General features: G+C 28.5%; 3 protein-coding genes across 10 annotated transcripts; all 3 read left to right on the top strand.

Annotated features, from left to right (window-relative positions):
• Window positions 1–1,453: 1,453 nt before the first annotated feature.
• LOC145181236 (cytochrome c-like) lies at window positions 1,454–3,477 on the top strand. 2 transcript variants are annotated; one of them, XM_090072178.1, is made up of 4 exons: window positions 1,621–1,676; window positions 2,614–2,674; window positions 2,957–3,267; window positions 3,380–3,477. In XM_090072178.1, the coding sequence occupies exons 3-4, from the start codon at window positions 2,964–2,966 to the stop codon at window positions 3,412–3,414; spliced, it is 339 nt and encodes a 112-aa protein (XP_089928304.1). In that variant the 5' UTR covers window positions 1,621–1,676; window positions 2,614–2,674; window positions 2,957–2,963; the 3' UTR covers window positions 3,415–3,477. The 2 variants fall into 2 exon arrangements, with proteins under 2 accessions (XP_089928303.1, XP_089928304.1); XM_090072177.1 differs by lacking the exon at window positions 2,614–2,674 and having other exon boundaries at window positions 1,454–1,676.
• A 4,287-nt stretch (window positions 3,478–7,764) lies between these two features.
• Window positions 7,765–11,623, top strand: LOC145181669 (mitotic checkpoint protein BUB3-like). Its single transcript, XM_090071383.1, has 11 exons — window positions 7,765–7,930; window positions 8,290–8,420; window positions 8,500–8,582; window positions 8,662–8,753; window positions 8,930–8,974; window positions 9,468–9,506; window positions 9,611–9,686; window positions 9,946–10,102; window positions 10,271–10,349; window positions 10,991–11,091; window positions 11,345–11,623. The coding sequence occupies exons 1-11, from the start codon at window positions 7,811–7,813 to the stop codon at window positions 11,403–11,405; spliced, it is 984 nt and encodes a 327-aa protein (XP_089927509.1). The 5' UTR covers window positions 7,765–7,810; the 3' UTR covers window positions 11,406–11,623.
• LOC145181328 (serine/threonine-protein kinase 36-like) lies at window positions 11,603–23,967 on the top strand. Of its 7 annotated transcripts, none has more exons than XR_016446837.1 (19): window positions 11,603–13,202; window positions 14,516–14,656; window positions 14,876–14,953; window positions 15,375–15,505; window positions 15,671–15,719; window positions 15,802–15,869; window positions 16,704–16,836; window positions 17,265–17,358; window positions 17,450–17,520; window positions 17,647–17,809; window positions 20,186–20,310; window positions 20,406–21,367; window positions 21,446–22,368; window positions 22,476–22,565; window positions 22,669–22,729; window positions 22,812–22,941; window positions 23,062–23,134; window positions 23,345–23,441; window positions 23,511–23,967. XR_016446837.1 is itself a non-coding variant. In XM_090071381.1 (19 exons), exons 1-19 carry the CDS (start codon window positions 13,110–13,112, stop codon window positions 23,676–23,678), a joined length of 3,678 nt encoding a protein of 1,225 aa, XP_089927507.1. In that variant the 5' UTR covers window positions 11,603–13,109; the 3' UTR covers window positions 23,679–23,967. The 7 variants fall into 7 exon arrangements, 2 of the variants coding, with proteins under 2 accessions (XP_089927507.1, XP_089927508.1); XR_016446834.1 differs by having other exon boundaries at window positions 22,448–22,565; window positions 22,812–22,937; XR_016446835.1 differs by having other exon boundaries at window positions 22,448–22,565; window positions 22,802–22,941.
• The last annotated feature ends 1,937 nt before the right edge of the window (window positions 23,968–25,904 follow it).

Raw genomic sequence — 25,904 nt, 5'->3', positions numbered from 1 at the left:
TGGGCATTTTCACTGTATTAAAGTTGTTTTAAAAAAATAAACTATTGCTTCAGTTTCTCAAAAACTACACACGCTAAGGTTTTGAAATTCTTGGGTTCTCTTAGTGTTTACTGTTGTAGAAAATGTTTTTAAAAAGATTGACAAAAGTATCTTTTCCGATTTTAGTCTGTCTGGTCGCCGTGATTTTATCGAGCTTATCTGGCTAGAAAAAAGCGTCGTGATCTCGTTTCAGTTTTTTAATAAATGGAAATTTACACTTCTTCAGACACACTGTTGAGTTAAACTTGGTTTTTTGTTGTTCCAGACGTGTTTTAAGGTTCAGAAACTTAATACCCTGCGTAATCATTTGCCACAACAAATATTAAGCATAGAACTTCATTTTCTCATTTTTAGCATAAGTATCAATCTAACAAACAACGACAATATTGTAGCATTCGTTACCTAGCACCTGATATTGATGAACTAAATAATAAGTTTTATCACCTACGATAAAGAACGATACAGAACGGTAATAACATCTCATGTTGTGATAGCAACACAAGTATGAAACGCTATTGTCCTTATGATTCTGCCTTCACACTGGAGATGAAAAAAATTGTTATAATTGATGATTGGATAACTTACAATCAAATCAACCATGTTCAACTTTTGCTCTATAAACAATTTCCTAGTACAAAGAGTTTAGAGGATGTTTGGAATAGATACTTTAATGAGTATGTCTAATATTAGAGTTTTGGATTTCGTTTTATATAAATTATCTGTCTGATAATATTCAGTGCTGTTAACAACCAGCAATATTTTATCTAAATATCTGTATTATGCTAAAAATATTACTGATATAATTACTGATAAAAATCTATAATTATTAATAAACATTTTATGAAACGCAATTTTCTCACATAGATATATATTACTAACAAAAATCAGTAATAATTTTTATGAAATGTCCCCTGGATCTTTCATCATATTCTTTCGGAGTAAACCTCTAATAATGTCTAGTGAAATATTTGCCCCTTGTCAAATAATCCATATTACGAATTACACCCCTAAAAAATAATCTAAAAAAGTTATGACCATTTTAATCTTACAAAAAATCTAAGGCTTTAGAAAAATCCCCAAAGCCATGATCAAGTTTGCTACAAAAATAGTATCACTTCAGGTAAAACAGCATTTAAATCGGATGTAATTGCACTTTTGAATTACTTTTAACAATAGATAAAATAATTGTTGGCTAAGTTTTATTGATAATTATTCTTTTGACTGCCGAAAAATAAACAAACGTAATAAAATTTTAGATATCATAACAATTACTTTGCTTTTTGGCTAATATTTTTTGGTTGGCAAGGTTGGGATTTTTGTTTGGTTTTATGCGATAACCTAAATTTTAAATTAAAAAACAGGTTTTGTTAAATTTTTTATTGTGACAGTCTATTGTTTTAAATGACGAAAAAAAAGGGTTTTAAGTGGAATTAATAATATTTTGTTACGGTAAAAGGAAAGTGGAAGTTGGATATATATTACTGTTGTCCAATTTTTGGACAATATTTATGAAAGAGAGGCTTTTGCATTGTACATAAAAACGAGGTAAATTCATGGTTAGTGTTACGCAAACTGTTCGTTTACGAATCTTTCTCATCGGACTGGTCGGGCTGGTGTTGTGTATCATAGATACTCTGGTAAGAAAATAAAAATTTCTACCCTTTTTGTGTAAATGATAAAATCTAAGACCAAAAGAAATTCAATAAAGTCTACTTCTAATCTTAAACATTTAAAAAATTTTGTTTATAATTTGCTCTACTCCGACCGTGAACAGATCAACTTAAGGTTGAAGCTTTATTATTAATAGTAAGATAGAATATATAAAGGTTTAGTTTTTTTTTTAACTTAGCCTTTTTTTGGCTTACTTTTCTGAGAACTTTAATTTATAAATACTTAAATTATCACGCATCACAAGTAAGTTGATTTAAATGATCCTACATGTATTCAGTTGAATTAAGATTTGGAGATTGAAATGCTTTTAAAGTTCTTCTCTGATATTTACTGAAAACTATTGCTTAATGTTTCATACAATATGCTCATTAAACAAAATTTGATTTAATATTCAATTGTTGAGCACAATTGAATACTGATTTTTTGACACCAGAAGTAACCATTCAGCCATAGCATCTTGAACTCCCTATATCTTTGACTATTGTTAAGTTTTTGGGTTCAAACACTGACTAGCTTGAACCACACTTGATATTGACGATTTGAAACAAATATTTAAAATTTGGTTTTATCTGACCAAATTATCTTATCACAAAATACTTTGACTTTTAGTATTATTTAGTTTATTTATATTTATAATCAGGGTTTTTTTTTCTATGGAATTTAGTTATGAAAATCACTTGTTTTTAGAATATTTTAAAGTTTGTGTTAATAGAAATTTAATTAGAAATTTCAAATTGTTTGATGATAGTATTCTTGATTATAGATTGGAAGCAAATCTAGTCATTTTGTGTTTAATTTCCTTATCTTAATGAATATTTGAATGTGACATTTTTGAGGGTATTTACCTAAAAATAACTTTAAGTGCAAATACAATTTGTGCTAATAATGTTACAGTATTTATAGGTATGAATCACAACTACAATTCATCTGTTATCGATGTTACTGAATTGGTGTAAAAGCAATAGTATGGCATTATATTACAGTTTGCCAAATAATTTTTTTCATTAAATTGGTGCCCTAATGATAAAACTGTATGTTTGCCAACAATTCGTCACATTTTAAAGATTTTTTTAAAATCAAAACAATTATAGTTTAAAAAAGACAACACAAACATTAAACCTATTTAAATGTATTACTATAATAAGTGCATAAACTTTATTGCTATAACATTTCATAACATTTTAAAAAACAGTTTGTTGTTTAACCATACATATTTATCTAATCATTTATCCCTTAATTATCTTAGGTCAATTATGGCAAATGATAAGACTATCCCAAGCGGTGATGCTACAAAAGGTGCAAAAGTGTTTAAGCAAAGATGTGCCCAATGTCATAGCGTTGATAATGATGGCAAGCATAAAACTGGACCAAATCTTTTTGGATTAATTGGTAGAAAAACTGGGCAAGCTCCAGGTTACAGTTATACACAAGCTAACCAGAACAAAGGTATTACTTGGAGTAGAGAAACGCTTTGGGTATACTTAGAGAACCCTGCTAAGTATATCCCTGGAACTAAAATGGTGTTTGCCGGTATTAAAAAAGCCCAAGAGAGAGCTGGTAAATATTTTTTCTTTTAAGTTAGTTGAAAAATGTTTAATTTAAACTTTTGATCACAAAACTGTGACTTGTTATTTTTTTTTTAATTTGATTTAATTTGTTTTATTTATAGATTTGATTGCCTACTTGGAAGAATCCACCAAATAGAAACTTATTAAATTTTAAATTAATTATTCTACATTTCACACCAAAAGATCGTCAATCGTCGTATGCTTGTTGTCTTAAATAGCTGTTTTTAAAGATTCCTGTTTTTTAAAAAGAGTTTCGTTTTTTATCCCTAACACAAATCGTTGTTAATATGACACTCTTAGTGAATTTCCAAATGAAATCATTTTTGTAAAAGAATTTTGTCTTTTTCTACATTTGCCATCAATTAAAAAAATGAAGCAAAATTTTCTTAATAAGAAATCCAGAATTATTTATTAGAATGTGAATTATATTAACAAAAATGAAGTTTCTAATAACATCGTATAATACGTTTACAAATGTTTATAGAAAATATTTATAAATTTTCTGATGTACAGAAAGAATGTCGGGCTAAGTGATATCTCACTTGGAGACATCTTTTTGTACTTATTGTTGATTGTTTAAATTTTAAACGGGGGGGGCACGTTTCATAAAAAGTATGAGTGTGGAAAAAATCATGCTTCATAAAATTGTCATTTAATCAATTTGTAATTTTTAACAGTAATAAAACTAATAACTTGGCTCATCAAGGATACTTATACAATTTAGCATGTATTTAATTTATCGTGTAGTTTCGCTTCCGTAATTTTATTTTTCATCTGGTATCGGCATTTTGATCAAATCTTGCGTAATATCGTAATTCTTGTTTGGTATCGTCTTTTATTATGTATTCAACATTCAATAACTAAAGTAAACTATTCATCATGCCTCTTCCTGGTACTTACTAAGTATCATCTTTATTTTATATTTCATACCTGTTTATTAGTACCTTGTGGATTTTAATTGTGTAGTTAAGTTGTGTGGGCGGCACAAAATTGAAAAATTTTTTTAAAATTATAATTCTTAGTATATTTTCTTCTGGAAAAGAAATTCAAATAAAAAAAAGTCAAAAAATGACTTTTTTTATATTCATAATAGCTGGAAGTGTATTATAAAGCTTGTGTTATTAGCAAATCTTAAAAGTTTAATTTGGCTGATTCTAAAAATTTTAAGACATTTAACGGAATATTACTAAATACCACTAAAAAACATTCAAAAACTTTCTCGAAAAATAAGCTCCTTCAACTCTGCAATACATGGAAATGGAAGTATGCATCAAGTCATGGAAAAAGACCTCATGGATCTTAATCAGGTTGCCATAATCACCAACCAAGGAACATCAAGAGCAAATGAATCATAGATGTCCGTGACATTACATAATTGCTCGCCAGACTTTTCCTAACGAAGTTCTTATTAGGAGAATTCAGAAAGAAATTCCTATTAGAAGTGTGCCTATTCAAAGAGCGACACATTAATCCCAAAATTGCAAAAGTATTTAAAAACAATCTCTTAAAGCCAGCTCACTAACCACCAGGTATCATAATTCGACAGCCATCAGCACTTCGTTGAAAGAAGCTTGTTCCACGTGAAATGTGAATTATCTCAAAATACCCTTCAACAGTAACCACTAGATTGAACACTGCTGCGCGCGCCATGCTTTGACTGAAGGCCCCTCTCATCTACCAACATGGTACAGAATGAACAGTTCCAACTTTTTAAAGCAACTGTTCCAGAGCTAAAATCGTTTTAAAAGTTATTAGCTTTTTTTATCGTCAGACACAGAGATTCGAATTGACAAAATTGACAAATGTTATTGTGGAAAGTGACCAAACTCAAGAAAAAAAAAAACAATTATCTCCCTTAAAGAAGCATCAAATTAGTAGAGAAGTTCTTAAAGAACTTATTATCTAAATATTAGATTCCAAGAGGGGCGTAAACTCCTTGCATTTGCAATAAGCTATTATTTAACTAGACATCTCCTTAATGTTGATGATAAAAACATTCAAAAACTAATTGACAACCACTCCACAACCAAAGAATGCTTTGAGAATTCGTCATTATCTGCCTCAAGCCAAAAAGTAAGAAGGCCCAAACATGAAAGCACTACTGACACTTTGGCATGGTGAAAGCATCATGCAACTTAAACTGCCTAATCTTTCCGGTGTTGTAAGATCCAGGTAGGTGAATTCACCGACTGATACTTCATCTGAAAGAGCATTTTTTACTTCTAGCCTTGTCATCTGACCGTAGAAACAATTTCTACAGTAATTGAAGTTAAAAAATTTGCTTTTAAAAAGCAAAATTTGAGAATCATTTCAAAAAATGGCGCATGGACACAGAAAGCGAAAGTGAAAGTGAAAGCGATATGGAACATGAAACAGATTGTCAGAGCCAACAATAATAGAAAAAACTCTTTAAATACCAAAAAAAAAATACAACAGGAAAAAACAAAGAAAGGTCGCTAAAATCTTCTAGATGGTTGAAAAAAATTAACTTGACCTCCAAAGAGTTATCTTGCTTGTATTTTGTTCATAATAAAGTTACAAACTCAGATTTTCGTTTTTTTCCTTATCGATATCAAACGAAACTATGCGACCATTCAATACCATACGATCTTTTTTTCTATCGTTATCGTGTGGTATCGAATCAATACTGATGGTATCTATATTAGTATAAAAGCGATACAGCATACGAGACCGTCACTCTTGGTATCGACTTACACAATACCGATTATCTAGTGCTTAGTTGCATGACCACTAGGAGCGAAATAGAACATTGAAATTCCTTTTTCGGAAAATGACGAGCAACTTGGTTTAAAACTTAGCATTCAGCCGATATTTTACACTAATAGGAATTCAACATCATAGAAGGTCCCATTGCAAGTTTTTTTTCTAACAAAATGACGCATAAGTTTCCTTAAGGCTTTTAAAACGCTATCGTAGCAAATAAGAATTCCTTTCCGCTGGCTATCTTTTCGTAGTGGAGTCTTCTTTTTGTAGAGTCAAAAGCCAGACTTTTCTTTCAATGTTTATGCCAGTCGAAACTGCATGATTATGGTTGAAAATTGTTTTTAAGCGCTTGACATTCTTCTAATCCATTATTTCGAATATTTTTTAATAAAGTTGATAAAAATATAAAAAGATAATGAATCGCGTTTTAAAGGAAAATAAAGAGTTTGGTAACTATTAATTGCTGCATATTACTTCGTCTTTAAACACAAAATTATATTGATCATACTTTAAATAATTTGCGTTTAAACTTTTGTTTAAAATCTAAAAAGGTTTTATCTGCAATTCAAAAACCATGATAAATTCTTTAATACAGGAAGGATAAGTAGAACTTTAACGTCCGCGTTTAATTTTCTTCTGCGTTTCATTACTAATAAACTACGAGTTTTTTTCTTGCCTCTGACGAACAAATTTATTAGGCTTGGTATTGCCTTTGAGTCTATATCTTATGGCAAGAAGTTTTACGATAAAACTTATTGGAATAAATAGAAAAAAATAGAATGGAAGTAAATCACAACACTATACTAAGTTGATTTTATCACAAAAATAGAGATTTTTACGGTTTTTTTTTTTTAAAAAAAACGTACAATATATACCAAAATTGTTGTGTAATTTCTTTGTAAAAATTTATTCATGTAGTAGAAATATCAAAATCCCAAAAAACTCAATTTTTTTTAATATACAGATCGTGACAGCACACCATAGGGCCATAAAGAGTATTTATTTGACAAAAATTGTTTAAAAAAGCTCTTTATTATTTTTTTTAGCACAATCTTGATATTAATAACTCTAGCAACTTCAATTGCGCCTAAAGAAAGAAAGGAATAGGTTCAATAGATATCGCTAGTAGCGTATATATAATTTTATTGGTGATGGGGTCCGAGTTTTGTTACCAGTTTTTTTTAATTTTGTAAGTTATTTGTGTATTTTTGGTTTAATCTATAACGCTTGAAATGATTAACAAACTAAAATAAATTTTTCATAGAAGATGACGCTGCATCTACTTTAAGCATGAAAAGTATAAAGTTACGTGGTACTTGACAACTTTTTGCAATATGACGCACCATTCGCCTTTACTTTACTAAGGAGGAACTGTGGTATTACGATTTTGAAATGTATAAATGAATATAATAGTATTAAGCCAATTTTTTTTATCTGATAGAATAAATGGTGTAAAACGCACTTTATTAAGAAATAATCAACATAAACTTTGGCTCGTCACTCCAGAAAATATTGGTCTTATCTTATGATGTCCAGTAAAAATGGCGTTTAACAAACTCAATTTAAACAATGCAAGCCTTATAAGAAACTAAGGATGTCTACTCAGGGCGCCTTCTGAACAATCCTGAAGCACGCAAACGATGTTTTATGGTTTCAATGCAGTTAATTCTTAGCAGTTATATTGTGGTAATTGTTGAAATCATTTTTGTGCCAGTAACTTGCCGTGGAGCCGTAAAATTAGAAACGAGCTTTTTCTGATAAGTTACTTTGTCTACATATAGGTTCGGTTAAACTTAAATGCTTTAAAAATGTCGTCCGAACCATCTGTAAATGAAACTCTGCTGAAAGACCCACCAAAAGATACAATATCTGCAGCAAAGTTTGGTCCTACATCATCTAATTTTTTATTTGTGACATCCTGGGATCATGTAAGCTAGACCACTATTTAAAATTAAAACTATTTTATTAGTATATTGATTGTTTTGATATGAATATCTGTTTGTTTATTGTTTGTCTCTATGTCTTCTTGTCTCTCTCTGTTTTTCTCCTTCTCTATCTCTCATATATATATATATATATATATATATATATATATATATATATATATATATATATATATATATATATATATATATATAAATTTATGTATATACATATATAAACATGCAAACATAACTTATTTCAACAACAATTTTATTTTTAATAATAGGTAAAGTTATTAACTAATGTTAAACGTAAATTTTACTTTTTATGTATTTTTGTAGTTATTTGTTTTTTCTGTTTCTAGACATCACGTCTTTATGATGTTGGAACAAATACACAACGGTCATGCTATGAAAGTCTTAATGCCCTTTTAGATTGTAGCTTTGCTGATCCAACACATGGCTATGTAGGTGGCTTAGAAGGGAAGCTTTCTGGGTTGGTAAATGTTTGATATGTTCAGAAATGCTTTTTTAATTTTGTAGTTACTGATTATTCATTACAATTTGTGTTTTAGTTATGATTTCAATACTTCCTCAGAATCTGTCCTTGGCTTTCATAATGCTCCAATCAAATGTGTTGAGTATTGTCCTGAATTAGGTATCCTATTTTTGAATAAGTGTATCTGTATAGCTTAGCTAATTTATCATGTTAATGATGAAGTTTTCATTTCAATTAGGTATTCTTATTACTGGAAGTTGGGATTCTACTGTAAAACTTTGGGATCCCCGCCAAAATAAATGCATTGATACACATGATCAAGATGAAAGAGTAATATTGTTGTTAATTATATATTGTTACTATTATAATTTATTTATATATTACAATATATATCTCTTAGTTGTTTAGATATATAATTAATAGTTTATCTTTGTTTTGGTTTAATTTTCATATTCAACAAAATGTACACCATCTTGCTTAAATTTTACTATGTGATTTATTTTTAGGTATACACAATGGCATTATCTGAAGAGAGGCTTGTAGTGGGAACAGTAAGCACCCTTGTACCCTTTTAGCTCATATCATTTGTAATTCTTTATTTAAATTACCCAGTGTGCTCACCTAGATAAATAAAGAAACCATGGTGGTCAGAACATTATGAGTATGAATCATCTAATGCTTAAACATCATGGGATATTAAAATATAGGTTAAATTTTCCTACTGCTGTTTTCAAGTTCTTACAGCAGACTCATATTTAGCCTATACCTTTTGTTTGAAATAATTGGGATTTCCAGGAAATGTAAGTTTTATTAGTCCACTTTGGAAATAAAAACCTTTATCAGAAAAATAAAAAGTTTTTTAAAAAGTTAAAAATTTGTTCTTTAAACTCAATTATTAAATAAGGTCTTAAAGTTCTTTAGTTAGAAAAGTTCATTAGTTAAAATTTCTCAGTGTGAAGATCTTTTATTTTAAATGCCATTGTAAAATCTATATACTACAAGTAACTTGTAGTACATGCGTTTTCTTTATATACTTATATTTAGGCTGAAAGAAGAGTTATGGTCTGGGATCTTCGAAACACAGTAAGATTTTGTTTGTTAAAGCATCTCTCTCTCTTCAAAGCATTCTTTTAATAGTCAATTTTATTGCTATTTCTTTCTTTGATGTGTAAGTTCTGTTTTTTAAGGGTGTTGTGCAGCAAAAAAGAGAGTCTAGTCTTAAGTTTCAAACTAGGTGCATCAGATGTTTCCCTAACAAGCAAGGTCTCAGTTGTTTTCTTTAGTATCTGTTTAGCTTAAATATGTCTTAATATTCATAAACATAATAAACAAAAAACAAAAAAAAAACCAACAAAAGACAAGCAAAAAGAGTAACAATAGAACTTTAGCAGTGTAATTTCAAATCTTAAAGTAACTCTTTCATAAACTAAATTAAAAAGTGAATTTTAACTTTTTCTAACTGCAAAATTATTGATAATTTTCTAAAATATTAGAATGTAATTTATAGTCTCTCTACTATTAGGGTATGTTTTAAGTTCGATTGAAGGAAGAGTAGCTGTAGAGTACTTTGATCCAAGTCCCGAGGTACAGAAAAAAAAGTATGCTTTTAAATGTCATCGTATCAAAACTGATGGAACAGAGTATGTTTATCCTGTTAACACTATTGCTTTTCATAATGGGTGAGTTTTTTTGTAAGTGTAGCCAATTTTTTAAAAACATTAATCATAATTCTAATTAAAATAATACTTATGATAATAATGATAATATTGATAAAATTATAGACCTTTAACTTAATGTAATTTTTTTTAAATATAATTTTATAGCTTATTATTGAAAATTTATTTCAGTTATAACACATTTGCTACAGGTGGATCTGATGGTTTTGTTAATGTCTGGGATGGCTTTCATAAAAAACGTTTATGTCAGGTAATACAAAATTTTTCTAAATTTAAATGTGGCAAATATAATATTACTAGTTTTTCTTATAAAACAAACACTTCAATTAAAATTCAGTCAATTTAAAGTTAAAAAGTATGAGAAAAAGAGGAAGGAGGGAGAGAGGAGAAGGGAGGAAGGAATTACTTATTTTATTAATAAATTTTTTTTACAACTTGTTAATAATTTTGATTTGTAAGCTGAATTTTAATGTTCAGTTTTATTAACTTATAAGCATCTGTTTGCACAAAAATTTGAGAAATGAGTTATAATGATTGAAGTTTCATAACTCTTGCTAATTGTCATATCTCTGATAATAATATATACTAACATTTTGTCATGATATGAAAATATTTTCTTGTATAGTTTATTATTTGATATTAATCAGTTTTATAGTATTGGCAATTTTTTTTTAGGAAATTTGAATTTATTTCTTCACCCAAAATAGAAAATCTTTAACTTATATCTGATAAATTATAAAACATACGAAAATGAATTGAAATTCTTTTTATGTCAGTACAAAAAATCTCCTTAAATATGTGATTTTTCTCTACTCCTACTCTCCCTCCCTTCTTTAGTTTTTTAAAATGATTTCATACCTGTTTCAAGTTTCTGTAAAAACAATTTTATAGTTCCATCGCTATCAAAGTAGCATATCATCATTGAGCTTTTCAAATGACGGGTCAGTTCTTGCTATTGCTGTTTCATATCTTAATGAGGAAGGAGAAAAAGAGTATGTTATTTATATTTTTTTGTTGTTACATGTTTTCTAGAATCTTTGGTTTTGTTTGTTTTCTGTTTGTTTAGTTTGAAACTTTTTTGGCTGTAAATTTTCCTAGTGCCATATGGTTTTAATGGGGCACATTTTTCACGGGACACTTGTTTATAATTCTAAACTATAAAAACTCACACCACAATCCTAAACTTTGATATGTAGTAGAAATTGATTGATATTCCATAAAAAAGTCATAATTTTATTGTTTTAGACATCCTGAAGATGCCATTTTTATTCGACAAGTAAGTGATGCTGAAACAAAGCCAAAGTAAAGAAGTCTGGAAAAGAGTAAATCATGCTGAGGCACTTGAAAAATATTCTTATGGAGATCAATTTCCTAAATGACCAATTCAAATGGCTAGCGAAGCTCATTTATATTTCAATAATGTAATGTGTGATATCCTGCCGAAGATTTGGATGTAGCATGAATGTTGGGTGATAAAGAATGTTTTGTTTTGTTTTGTTTTTTAACACAATTCAAGTTTGGTAATTTTAGGACTTTTCTAAAGATTGGTTAAAGTTCAATTTAATAATTATATTATGATGAAGAGTACTAATTACATTAAACTATATAATTGCTAATAGTGTCATTAAGATACCTAAGACCCTAGTTTTTAAAACTAATTTAGCTGTTATTTAGTTTTCTACAAAATTGTTCCTACAATATTGTAAATTTTAGTTAATTTTTTATGTAACTTTTGCAATTTAAAAACATTTGAGATTGTTAAGAAAATGGTAAACAACAATTTTTGTAAAAATTCATGGAGCTAATTTTTACATGAAGCTGGTTACATGAAGCTGGCTTGATAAACTCTTTTTACTCAACTAAAAAATTACAAGATTTCTTACATTGTTAACATATGTGAGCAAGTTATAGAATTTTTATTTTACAAACACTAAAATCTAAAGCATTGTGTTATAGCTTTATGATTTGTATCTTTATACTATAAATTTCAACAGACCTATGCAAAATATGGCTACATGTAATCTGAAAATAGCTTAAAACAAAATGGTAAAATATTTTTGTTAATTGGTTTTTTTTTATTTCAAGTTTTATTTTGCTTTGAAGAGCCATGTTTAAAAAAATTGTTTATCAATATAGGTCTTATGATATATGAAATGAAATGCTAATGTCCATTGGTCTCATGATGACCAATGAAAAACATTGGTCTCATGATTTTACCAATGAAAAATTTTGGTAAAATAAAGTAGGAGTAAACCAAGAAATCATTTCAACTTTGTTTATATAAAAATTTTTCATTGAAAAGAAAAACAAATTATTCAATAATTTTTACAGCTCAGACAATTGTCTGATGTCCAAACCTTTTATTTCTAATAAGACAAACAGCTTAAATATTTTTTGTATTCAACATTGGATAGAGAATATAAGTAAAATTTTACAGCTATTTTTCAAAATAAAATAAAGAAAACAGTATAAGTTTGATTATTTGGAATCCTGGCATGAAAAACGTCTGTATTTTTTATTGATTTTTGATAACAGTTGGGGATAACAGACTCTTCAAAGCTGAAAGACTGTAAAGTAGGGTTTAATGTTATTGCTCAAGGTTTTTTTTCTTCTTTTTTTTAAGATTGCAGCATGAACCTTACTTTTTCCTCCATATATTTTATATGAAAGCTAAGCTGCACAGGTCTGTTGTAGATATGAATAAGTTGAATACCCTCTAAGTAAGTTTTAAGTTATTTAAAAATTATTTAACAACTATTAGGAATTTGGTTCTTTCTAAAAGACTTCTTTAAATTACTTCATACAAGTAGCACATATCATTTGCGATTGCAGCTTTATTTTTTTATTTGATGTTGACAAGCTTGGATATGCCTAGCAACGTTAATTTTTGAAGAGTTTTGATGACTGACACACATCCATGCTTCACATCATTAGATTAGTTAATGACTTTAAATTACAATAAAGTTTTTTTAGTACAAAATATTTAATTATGAAGATATAATGTTGCAATATGCCATCTTTGAATGATTACCATGTTTTGGAGCTCATTGGAGAGGGCTCATTTGGGAAAGTGTATAAAGGGCGCAGAAAGTATACAGGACAGGTAAAATTTATCTCAAAGTTTTTATTTGTTTTAGTAATTTAACAATACTTTTTAATTTGTATTGACATAGTTTGACAAATATTTGTTGTGTTTAGTATATTAGAGTACTTATATACATATAGTACTTGAGTGTAGTACTTAGAGTACTATATATATATATATATATATATATATATATATATATATATATATATATATATATATATATATATATACATATATATATATATATACATATATACAGTGGCGGCTCGTCAATAGGGGCCATAGGGGCCCGGCCCCACTTATATTTATTTAAGATAAAGTATTTGGTAATGTAATTATGTATTAATATATATCTAAACATGCAACTATTAGCCTAAACTATTTGCAGACAGGTTTTATAAAAATAAATAGTTCTAAGTTAGTTCTAATTTTCAACTATATTACTTTATAAGTAATATGTTTATTTGCAATTTATTCAAAGTATTGTAGCGTTATTTTAATTCATTGCCAATAACGGCTGGGCCGATTTTTACTGGCCCTATTTATTTTGTTTGTAGTAATATTATTTTTGATGCGCGCGCAGAATTTGTAGTGCTTTCAGATGGGACGAAAAAACGCACCGCAGGGCCTCATTGAACTGGCCCTTGAAGAAAAGAACCTTAAAAACATCGCTAAGTTCAAAAATTTGCGATATTTTTTGGTTAATATTTGCTGGCCCCACCAAAGTTTAATGTCACCGGCCGCCACTGTATATATAAGTATTCTAATTATACATAGTACTTGCACATAAATTTACTACTCCATCTGAAGATCTACTGAAAAACTATATTTAAAGAGTTTAGTTGTTATTATTGAAGACAAATGTTTAACATTTTTTTAAATGGTGCTCAGACTATATCAAAATAGTATTTGTAAAAGCTAAAAATTCTTTGAATTAACATGTCTAAGATTTTCCTTTGTTGAGTAAATGTATACATGAGGCATGTTAAAAAAAAGGTGTCTATTTTCAAAAAATATTTATTCATCCATATCTATTTTGTCCCCTTTAAAGTAATCCCCCTCAGATTTAAGCACCTCTGATATGAGCTTTTTGGTATAGCTTTCAGCTCTTTCAGCTAGATGGTTTTGGTTCCCTCAAGTGTGGCAAAATGCCTGTCCTTTCATGTGTTTTTTCAGTTTTAGGAACAGGAAAGAGTTAGTGTGGTCAAATTTAAACAACTTTTGAACAACAATAATATCAATATTATTGTGAGTTTAGAATCAAGTAACTTTGTGTTCAATGTTGCTATTAAAGTATCTTACATATAGAGAATTTTGTATTTTTGCAGGTTGTTGCCATGAAATTTATTCCAAAAAATAATCGTTCACAAAAAGAATTACGCAATTTGCAAAGGGAGATTGAAATAATGCAACATCTCAAACACAAGCATATTGTAGCGATGCTAGATTCTTTTGAAACAGAAAAGGAGGTTAACTTATGACTGTTTTTTAATTTCCATTATAAAGTTTTGATTAAAAATACTTTTATTATATCAAATAAATTAAGGATCTTGTATTTAACAAGTTTTTTTATAAAACATTTAAAGATAAAACTTGATAAAAATCTACAAAGACATTAGTAAAAGAAGTTAACAAAAATCAAAACAATTTTTTGTTAATTTTATATTTTAATAACCCTCTCTTAAAAGGTATGTGTGGTTATAGAATATGCTGAAGGAGAGTTGTTTCAGGTACTTGAAGATGACAACAAAGTATCAGAAGAACAGGTAAGAGACATGTTTTTAGTTTTGAGTTCTTAAGTTCAACTTTTATTAAAGTTTCTTTGCATTAAAAGTTTTAATGCATAAGTTGATGGCCATGTTTTAAAATACTTTGGTGTTGTATTACTTGCCAAGCACTAAAAGAATTTATTTTAAGTTTAACTACATTTTAACATATTAAATTTTATCTTAAAGATTAAACCTTAAATTTAGAAAGATTCAATCTTATTATAATACTTAATATTTAATGTTTTAATGTCACATACATACCTGTTATACATACCTGTTTTTTATCATTCTCATTAGTTTGTTAAGGTTGTATTTTGAAATACTTCTTAAAGAAATAAGGAAAAAAAAAAAAAGTTGTTATAGTTTTTTTATTTTCACATTTTATCATCATTTACAACATTCCATTTTTTGTTTTTAGATTCAAGTTATTGCTGCTCAGCTTTGTGAAGCTCTTTACTATCTTCATTCTAACCGTATTTTACATCGTGATATGAAGCCACAGAATATATTACTAACAAAAAGTGGTGATGTAAAGCTCTGCGATTTTGGGTATAAATTGCTCTATTCATAAATCTTACTTCCTTTTCCCTTTTTTTTTTAAGTGTTAATTATATCAAAAAATAAATACTGTTATGTGCCATATTGAAAGTTGAGCACATGATAATGGAGATGACAATTCAGTAGTAAACATCTAAACCTTCTCTTTTTGTATAGTTTTGCTCGAGCAATGAGTTTTCAAACACTTGTTCTGACATCTATTAAGGTAATTTTATAAAACAATTGTTTTCTTTTATTAAACTTTTTTTTAGGTGCAAAGAAAGTTGTAGGTTTGGTTGTTTTTATAGGGGACTCCATTGTACATGTCTCCAGAATTGGTTGAGGAAAAGCCATATGATCATACATCTGATTTATGGTAACTTTGACGTTGTTTATAAAATAAGATTATGCAGTTAAAAGGGAGTCATCTTTTATAGCACAATATTAAATAAAGTTTCATGAGTTTATAATTTGGTTGGAATATTTATTAACAACCATTTTGTTAACCTTTTAATTGATCTATTGACTAGATTTGATATTGAACTATAATATGAAAAAAAATTATGACACTGCAAGGGAAATTTAAAAAATTTTATCAAAAATGTATTAAAAATCTAAATTCAAGTAGTTACTACTATTATTTCTGTCACATTTAAAATCTCATAAAATTGAAATATTCTTGATAAGGGTGCTAATAACAAAATGCACTATCAGACATATTTTTAGTAAGTCACTTTCTTGATGTTTAGAGAGCTGTGATTTCTCAATAGGTGTTGTATCTGCAAAAGACAATAAAAAATAAATTTTAATTTTTGTTAAAAAAAAATAACAATTACAAATAAACAAATTAAAAAAATGTGCACAATTTAAAAACAAATATCTTTATTAAAGTAATTAAAAGTCAAATATTTATTTCAAAGTTGTGCGGGTGCATGATATATATTGACCATGCAGATAATAAAAAATTTACACTTTTACATAAGAGAATTTATTCTTTGCTCTATGGTCTCAAACTACTTTTTGTGTGCTGTGTATATCAATAAATGCCTAAAATACCAGTTTATGGAAGCCAAAATTGTTTTGAAATGATTGATACTAACCTTGTGACATGTGGTTTTTTAATATTGCTGCCATTTTATTTATTGCATACATGGCATATATTGCATGTTTTTTTTCCCAATTTTTCTTTAAAAAGGTTTTTCTTATTTAGGTCATTAGGATGCATATTATATGAGCTATATGTGGGAAACCCACCATTTTATACAAACAGTATCTTTCAGCTTGTTAGTCTCATAAGGAAAGATCCTATCAAATGGCCAGAGGATATAGGTGCTGACTTTAAGGTATTGCTTAAAAATTCGTTTGCCACAAATTTCCTTTTCCCCTGTCAAGATTCAATGAAATAAGCATGCTATATAGTGTTACAGTGTATGATGTTAGATTTTTAGGTTCTTGCAATAGTGCTATGACTTTGAAAGCTCTTCTTACAATTATTTCTTAACTTTTTCTTTACCAATGCTACTACTTACAATTAGGATTGTTTCCTCATTTTAAATTTTCATTAAAATGTTAATGAATACTTGTTTTATTCATTTAGTTTTGTTCTATGACTAGTTTACTGTAAAATATATAAATTGATAATTTAATTTTTGAATGTTAATTTAAACAATCTAGAAATTTGGTGAATGAAATTTCAATCAAATAATGATTTTTGAGGGGTTTCTGTTCTTGTTGATTTAAGTGTGATATTTATTAAAAATAATTTATTTAGAATTTTTTGCAAGGTCTTCTTACAAAAGATCCAAGGCAAAGGTTGTCTTGGCCTAAGTTGTTAACTCATCCATTCATCAAAGACTTTATTAATGGTATCATCTGCTTTGATTTTCTTGACATCTTCAAGAGTATAGATTAACTAAGTTACATATTTTGAAAAATTTTAAAATTTTATAATTTTAGCTGACTCTATGAAAACTGAAACAGCAGTGTTTGACAACAAGACTGCTGTAGAAATTGCAAGAGCTAAAAAGGTTATTTACACTTTTCAATGATTGTAATGATTGGTGGTATTTATAAAGATCATAATTATAATAATGATAAAAAGGTAAAGGAAAAAGATATGATTATAATGTATTGATGAAGCAGAAATCTTTTAGGTAGAACAAAAGGGTGGTGGGCCAACCTGGGTGGATCGTCTTCATAAGCATCAGCAAAAAAAAAAACCATCTTCAGAAAAGTCAAAAGAAGAACCATCTATTGAAACTCCAGGAGACAGGTTGCAAAGCAGAATTCTAAAAAAAGCCAATAGCACATCACAAGGTAAAAGTAATGATTTGAGGAAGTCATATATATACATACAGTAGAATGCAAATTATTGTAAACAGCTAAGTTTCTTAAGTTTTTTGCCATAAGCTTTTGACTTTTGGCTAAAAATGAATGAAATTTTTAATAACTAATCCTATAATGTGACTATATAGTATGATTTATTGAAAAAAATTATAACTTTTAATGGAAGGAAAAAATTCAAATTTTATTGAAAACATAATCGTTCAAAAGTTTATAAACAAATACATACCCCATTAAGAAAATTAAAATTTCATTAAGAAAAATGTGTGTATGTTAAAATTAATTTATTGGATATAATATTTAACTTGAATTTAAAAAATAATGAGAAAATCAAAGTAATCGTCAAGAGAAAAGAAAAATTTAATAATACGTGCTGTAGAGAAGAATGTTCCTTATAAGCAAATTTCTGAGCTGGTGGCTAAATCAACAAAATTAGCATGCAAGTTAAGAGATATAGAAACCAAAAGATAACTACAGAACATCAAGACAGATCTTTGGTAAGAAAATTAAGACAAGATGAGCAATAAATATGTTGTTAAGTACAGCGTAGATATTACAAAATGTTGCCTGCATCAGCATAATTTGTTTGGTCATCATCCTGCCAAGAAATCATTAACATTATTAAATAAACGCTCAGCCCAAATAAAATTTGCAAAAAATCATATGAACTGAACTTCAAAAGAATGGTGAAAAGTCTTATTCAGTGACGAATCAAAGTTTTGTATGTTTGGTAGCAATTTTATCAAGTACATGAGACGTCTGAAAGATGAAAGAGTTGCTCCTAAGTATCAAATGCCAATAGTTAAACCTGGTGAGGCAGATAATGGTTTGGGATCTTTCAGTCGTGATTCCAATGGTCCACTTCATCGCATTGATTTAAACCCAGATTTAAATCCAACAGAACATCTTTGGGAATATTTCAATCTTCAATTGAAAGTCGAAAAACCGACCAATAAAAATTATTTGTTCCTGGTGCTTTGGGATTGTTGGGCAAATATCACCATAGATGTTCTGATCAACTTAGTTGACTCAGTAGCTTGTTGTTGTTAAACAATGTTAAAGTCTAGAGGCTATCCAAAAAAATACTAATGTGCTGTGATGAAATACTGCGGAGGATTTAGAAATAGTAATTTTTTTTTGAATTTTTTTCGTTTGTTTATAAACTTTTGCATGATTATGTTTTCAATAAAATTTGAATTTCTCCTTTCCGTCACAAGCTATCATTTTTTGAGTAGTTTATAGTATGTAATCACATTTTAGGATTGTTGAAAATTTCATTTATTTTCACTGAAAAGTCAAAAAGTTATGATAAAAAAACTTGAAAAATTCAGCTGTTTATAAACTTTTGCATGCTACTGTACATGCATATAAAAATAGTTTTTGTATATTTTTTATGTATTTTTTTTCCACTTAAAAAGTAGTTGATAATTCATTGATTTCTCAATTAAATTTCATTGATCAATTATTTAAGAAAAAAATTTTTTTTTTTCATGTTGAGTAATTGTGAGGTATTTAGTTGCTATAAAATTAAGGGTTAATCACAAAATAAATTTCTGTGGTGAGAAATCTGAGGCAAAATTTAATTATTATTTTGATGATACATGCAAAAATGAAAGTATTCTAATGATGTCTAACCAAGTCCACAACTGGTCTATCACTTTAAAAACATCAACTTTAGTGGAAGGTAGCAGTAAAGAAATATGATTGAAGGATAGGAAGAAATGTGGATGGTTAACTTTCTGCAATTCTACTAACTTGGGTTTCAAATGATGAAGAGTAACATTTAGTACCAAGAAAAAAACTGTGTAAAACACTTGCTGAAAAATATAATGCTGATTGCATCTTGGAACTTACTAAGTAAGGAAGCAGGTCAATTGGCATGGGCATGCATAAATTACACAGATCAGTCTTGCAGAAAGGCAATTGGTAAACACCATCTTGTGTCACCAATTGTCTTTTTATAAGAACCAGGTCTTCTTGTTACAAAGAAAAAGTGTTAAATCTCAGTTCCAAGACAAAAGCAAATTATAAGTTGGTCTGCCAATAGTCCTGTTTAATCTGCATCAAAAAGCTTTTACAAAAAAATTATAAGGTCAGATAAAAAATAATACCAAGGGATAGCCTCTAGTATATTGAACTTTAATAATTCTGGCTTGCTCTCTTTTGTGAAATCATATCAGCAACAGAAGATTTAAGTGACAGTTGTTTTGTTTTAGATTGTTTTTTTTTAATTTTTTGAAACTATTAGAAGTATTTAGTTTATTAATTATTTTTTGTTTCAAAAAAAAAAAAAAAAAAAAAAAATTTATTAAAAAAAAACTATTTAGGTTATTAATTACTTATTTTTAGTTGTTGCATCTTCAAACAATAATGAGTGGCGAATAAGTGCTGATTTTAGGCGGGAAGCTGAGAATGATAGATTATTAGCAAATCACAATTTTAAAAAGATAAACAAGACAGAAGAAAAAGAAGATGTTTGTTTCTTTGTAGATTCCATTTGAATTGAAATGATTCCTTTTTTAAAATGATTTTAATTGTCATTAAAATGTTATAAGTTTATTTTTTTTAGAATGTTGACAGTGATGATGAGTGGAACAGCTTGCTTGAACAAACAAGCGAGTTTAAATCTGCCTGCAATGTTAGTGACATAGAAGCTGTATGGTTAAGTCCGCAAGTAAGCTCTGCTCTAAAGGATGCTCTTGCAAAATCACTCTTGAGAGTAAAATCTGGAATCATGGAGGGTGGCTCAAGACTTCGTCTTCTATTGAGAATTATTCATAATTGTTTGGAGTCTAAAGTTCTTAAAGAACAGATATTTGCTTTTGTTAACTCTACAGATCTTTGTGCAGTATTGATAGATGCTGTTGCTTACTTTTCACAGCGCAAAGATATAAATGAGACGTGGCATCTTTCTTGCTATCTTGATTTGCTTGAAATTTTAGTACAGCTTGCTTTAATTTGCAATACAGAAATGTTACAAATACTTGCAAAAATCTTCTGTTTAGCAGACCATTGCTTAGCCTACCCATTTGATAAGCAGCACAAAATTAAAGTGTTGTTTTTGTCCATTGAAGCCAATTTGTTAAATTGTGTCTTAATTGAAAACAAGCGAGATAGAACCATGGTACATTCAGTGTTGCAATACCTTACTCCAGATGTAATAAATCAAATGTTTGTGAGATTAAAACCTTTAATGAAAATTCCTGCACTAGTTCTATCTATCTACAAAATCATTTTACAGATCATGCAAATAGATATCTTATTTCATAAACATCTGCTAGAACGAATGACCGATGAAAGTTTTAGATGGTTTCTTGATAATCTGATAAAAGATTTTAATCAAAACAAATATTTTGAGCTAGTGACATCTTTATTAAGTTTATTAACTGAGTCAAATGTGCTAGCAGAAATTGTCCTTGAATCTTGCCCACAAATATTAAATTGTATAGTCTCATCCAAACTTGGGAACGTGAGAATAAGTTTGTTTAAGTTGTGTATACAGGTATTAGGCTGTAAAAGTGGCATTGAAGGGTGAGTGAATATTTCTTTATGATTAGTTTTTATTTTATACCCTTAATTAAAAAGTATATGTTTCTTTTTTTTTTTTAGTGTGGCAAATTGCTCTTCAGGTTTAATATTTGAAAAAACTGCTGACTCCTCAGAACTTGCATTCAGGTTCATTTTGATGGCTATGTGCACTAATTTTCAATTTGAAAATAGCTTTGTTGACTTTATATTAACCCATGAAATTGACTCTCAACAAATTTTGCTTCCACTTTCCCATGGGAAATATGATGGTTATGTATTTATACTGCATAAAATTGCAAATACAAACGAAATTAAAGTCTTTCAAAAGTTGATCTGCTTGCTAGAATACTTTGTTGGAAATAATAGTGTTGAGAATGAAAGAAATGAACCAAATTTGGATGTGTTTCTGTGGCATTTATTATCTTTTGACAGTTTATTTTTATTGGTTGATTTGTTACAGAAATTAATATACAAAAGGCCAAACAGCCTTCTAAGTATATCTGAGAATGCTTTACAAAAAATATTTTTTTTTTTTGCTGTATGCATTAACCCATACTATATAGATAGATGGCCAACATACAGGTTCTCAAACAAATCTATCCTATTGAAAATAAGTATGGAGAAATTTCACTCTAACTTAATCAACCTGTTTTGTATTGTTTTTACATTAGACATTGATCTATCTGTCATGTATGGACTTTATTGTTTACTACATCGATGCTTTTTGCTCAAATCTTTGCTGTTACTAACTAAAGTCTATCCAAACTGCACTGGAACTTTGTTGGGTTTAATTGCCCATTTAGTTATAACTGATGAAATGTTTATTCCACAGCTTCAATTGTTGCTGACTACTGATGAAACAAACTGCATGTTACAAGACCTTTTAGTGGCCCAGAATGATATTGGAGTTTTATGTGACCTTCTTGCAACCCTAAGCCATATATCAAGGCAATCATCCGATAATGTTGCAGTAATAGTGCAACTTTTTGCTTCCAATAAAAGTGGTAAATTTATATATATATATAATAGAAATAAATGGTTTTACTAGATAAGAAAGTGCTGTAAGTTTTTTTTTTGGTTCAGATTTTTCTTCTTTGTTTAATTTGTTGAGCCATGAAGAATCAAGAGTTGTTTTGCGAGCATGCGCTTTGATTGGAAATTTGTTGCGACATTCTAGTTACTTGTATGAACCAATTGCACAGTATGTCAAGCTTTTAAATCTTGTACTAATTTGTAAGTTAAAATACTTTTCTCAAATTTTTTTAAAATTGATTCAAGTGTTAGATTTTTTGTAACATATTTAGTAACAAATGCATTCCAGTGTTAATATCGATCCTCCAAAACCAAGATGCATCTCTCAGAAAGGTATTTATGAATACGATTTTTCTCTGATTTTTTAAGATTTTATTTACTAAATTTAACTTTAAATAAGTGTAGTCGTTTTTAGACTTGCTCATTCTTGTGCGGGAATTTAGCCTATCATAATGACAGTTTGTATGGACAATTGACATTTGCCGTTCCAGTCTTCTGTCATTTATTAAAGGATGAAATAGCAAAAGTCCGGTCGAATATTGCAAGTAATCTTATATTATTTAGAGATATTGCAAATAATTTTGCGCTATTTAGTGATTAAGTAGAAGGTAAATTGTAATAGTAAATCACTATCAAAAGTTGTAAACGAGTGTTCTCATTTTTAGGTGCTCTTGGTAATCTCGTCCGACATTCACCTGTTCTTTTTCCTATTTTAGTGGAGCATAAAGTTCCAGAAGGGTTTGTTATTTTATTATCCTCATATTTACAAAGTTCTTTTACTTATCTGGTGATTATTTTCTGATATTTAAATGTGTGATTTAGGAAAATATTTATGATAAAATAAAACTGAAGTATTTTTGTATTAGTCAATCATTTATAAAGAAATATTTTTAGATCTTTTTCTAAGTGTGATAAAATAGATGGTGATATGTTTTTATGTATTTCTAGCTTATTAGATCTGGCGTTTAATGATAACGACTCCAATGTCCAAGAGATGGCTCTCTGGGCTCTTAGATTATACTTTAGAAATCCGCAATGCAAAAAGGTAAACAAGAAACCTTGTTAAAACTTGTTTTCTAAAAACATAATTTCTGTATCAACTTTTTCGTTCCAGGTTTTATTGGCTCTAGATATCCACGGTAAACTCGTTCAGTTAATGGACCATTCTAATTCGAGTAGTGTGACCATTTCTCGAATGTCGTCTATCCGAAGTAACGTAAGTTCAAATGGAAGTCGACATTGTCAAAAGCTCCTCAATAAAATTGTTGCTTTAAATCACTAATTTTCCACCTTTTTTATCAAACATTTTGTAAATTTATAGAGCATCCTTTTTGCGCTTTGTAGACTTCCTGAGTAGAGGATTTTGAACTTTTTGTGGTTTTTATATTTCAGAGGATTTCATTTGTTTATTTCTCGTTTATTTGTTCTTTTAATATTTAAGTGTATTTATTGTGAATTCGGTTATAAATTTAGAGTTTAAATAATATATTTTGTAATAATATTTCATTAAATTTTAGCCATTATTTATCTGTAACGCAGGTTATTTTAAAAATGATATGGAACATCGTAAATTCGTCCTATTAATCTGTTTTTGTTAAGGAATATTGATAACTACATAAATTTACAGAAGATCTATATAAATATTTTTAAGACTTTAAAATACTATTCATAATGATTACCCACAATCCTAAGCCAAGGAAACTATTGGAGTTTCTTTTGATGTTTTGTTGTTTATTTGTTTAAATTTTAACATCCTTTCACTTCTATTTTTAAAGATCTAGAAATTTCTTTTTTCTTATGTCTGTTCGCTGTCGTTTTTTTCATGTGCACAAGATCTTTCTAAACCAAATAGAGCCAAGTCAAAAAAACTTACATTTGAAAAAACAATGGTTTTGCGTATGGCTTTATTTTGCAAATACTGTAATCATTATGGTACACTGGACTGAAAATCTCTATGATTGATCAAACAACTCAGTTTCCCCTGGCTTACCTGGATTATAATTTGGTTACCTCATTTCAAGTTCTAATTCAGAAACTGTAAAAAGTGAGTATACTGTAGCTTAAAAAGATCCAAATGCATTATCAAATAGTAACTAAGAATCAAATGGTTTGAAATAACACCTCAGTGTTAAGTCAGATTTTGTCAAAACGAAACAGTTTTACACTCGTTTTTGACTCGTTTTGCTTTTTTCAACGTTCTTAACAAATATAAATACATCAAAACCTGTTTCAAATAGGATTTTCTCAAAATAGTTATTTTTGACTTACTTGTACACCTGGGTATTTAATTTATTCTTCTGGTATGAAAGAAGCCAATTGAATTTAAACCGGTAGGCATCCTCTTTTGGAACAGTATTTTATTTTAATGCAGAGTTAGAAAAATAGAAACCACTGTAGTTTAGACGACTCTACGAATTTTTAATGAATTTAAATTTTGAAAAAGTTCTGCTTTTTTCAAATTTCGACTCCGTATCTTTGTAAAATGTTGAATTTTTTTTTATTGTTTTGACTCTAAAAAGTCGGATTCTTTCAAAAAGTCTAAACGTCGTTTTTAAATAAGGCCTAGATTTTTTGGGACTCTTTGAAAAAGTCTAATTTTTTAAAAGCTCCCATCTTATTTTTTGAGAAAAGCTTTTTTACAGCTTCGCAATTGAAGAAGTTCAATTTTTGCTTTTTTTGATTTTTAACAGGTTCATTTGTTTTTTATTTATTTTTTGATTTTTAACAAATTATAACGAGTAATAAACGGCTTCTATGTCAGTTTAAGATAAATCGAACTTTCCGAAATTTATTAAAATAGAACTCTATGCGTTTAAAACAGTAAAGCTTTAGACAAGTTTGTTTTTCACATATAGAATTGTTATTTTTATACATAAATTTGTTATTTAAATATGTAAGTTTGTTATTTAAAACTCGTTATGATAATATACTAATATAACTTGTTTGTCAAAAATACTAATGTAACATTATTTGTTAAAAATCGAAAAACCAAACGCCGATCGCCGATCGCTTAGTATAAAATCACTTGAGAATAAGTCCAGGCGGTATTCCGACTCAGACATTTCAAGAAATGTTATGAAAATGTTTGCGCAAGGAAGTATTAAATATGTAATATTCTTATAAGAATTTGATACTGCAGAGAAAAATATTCTTGGTATGCGGACTTCAGCAAAATTTGTAGGAACTTTTACAGAAAAATAATTTTCCAGCATTTCAGCGTAATATTACTTATTAGTGCAAACAAAACTGACAATCACAGAGAGCTTCTTACAAACAAAATCATTTTCTGATTTTTTTGAAAAATGCGATTTGTTAATACAAACAAAATAATGATCACAGAATCCTGATATTACTGCCATCATGCAGGCAATTTTTGAAGATAGAGTTTTAGTGTAGCTTAACTGTTATGTGTAGTTGACTGTATTGAGTGTCTATTAAAAGCTTAACATAATCAGCTCGAGTCTTGGAGAATTGTTACACATCAATCTTTTTTTTTTTTTGCGCACTG

Source organism: Hydra viridissima, unplaced genomic scaffold, assembly GCF_058129835.1.
Source record: "Hydra viridissima isolate aposymbiotic clone 2 unplaced genomic scaffold, HvirCarnegie_v1 scaffold_14, whole genome shotgun sequence".
Classification (NCBI taxonomy): Eukaryota; Metazoa; Cnidaria; class Hydrozoa; order Anthoathecata; family Hydridae; genus Hydra; species Hydra viridissima.
The sequence above is the reverse complement of the archived record's forward strand: the minus strand, read 5'-3'. Positions and strand labels throughout refer to the sequence as shown.

Excerpts from the sequence above, each read along its gene's own strand:
- LOC145181236 (XM_090072177.1), top strand. The coding sequence starts at position 2,964 with ATGGCAAATGATAAGACTATCCCAAGCGGTGATGCTACAAAAGGTGCA. Across the intron at positions 3,268-3,379 it reads AAAAGCCCAAGAGAGAGCTG|ATTTGATTGCCTACTTGGAA; the intron begins GTAAATATTTTT and ends TTTTATTTATAG.
- LOC145181669 (XM_090071383.1), top strand. The coding sequence starts at position 7,811 with ATGTCGTCCGAACCATCTGTAAATGAAACTCTGCTGAAAGACCCACCA. Across the intron at positions 7,931-8,289 it reads TTGTGACATCCTGGGATCAT|ACATCACGTCTTTATGATGT; the intron begins GTAAGCTAGACC and ends TTCTGTTTCTAG. Across the intron at positions 8,583-8,661 it reads TGAGTATTGTCCTGAATTAG|GTATTCTTATTACTGGAAGT; the intron begins GTATCCTATTTT and ends CATTTCAATTAG.
- LOC145181328 (XM_090071381.1), top strand. The coding sequence starts at position 13,110 with ATGCCATCTTTGAATGATTACCATGTTTTGGAGCTCATTGGAGAGGGC. Across the intron at positions 17,359-17,449 it reads CATCAAAGACTTTATTAATG|CTGACTCTATGAAAACTGAA; the intron begins GTATCATCTGCT and ends TTATAATTTTAG. Across the intron at positions 22,566-22,668 it reads TTGTATGAACCAATTGCACA|TAACAAATGCATTCCAGTGT; the intron begins GTATGTCAAGCT and ends TAACATATTTAG.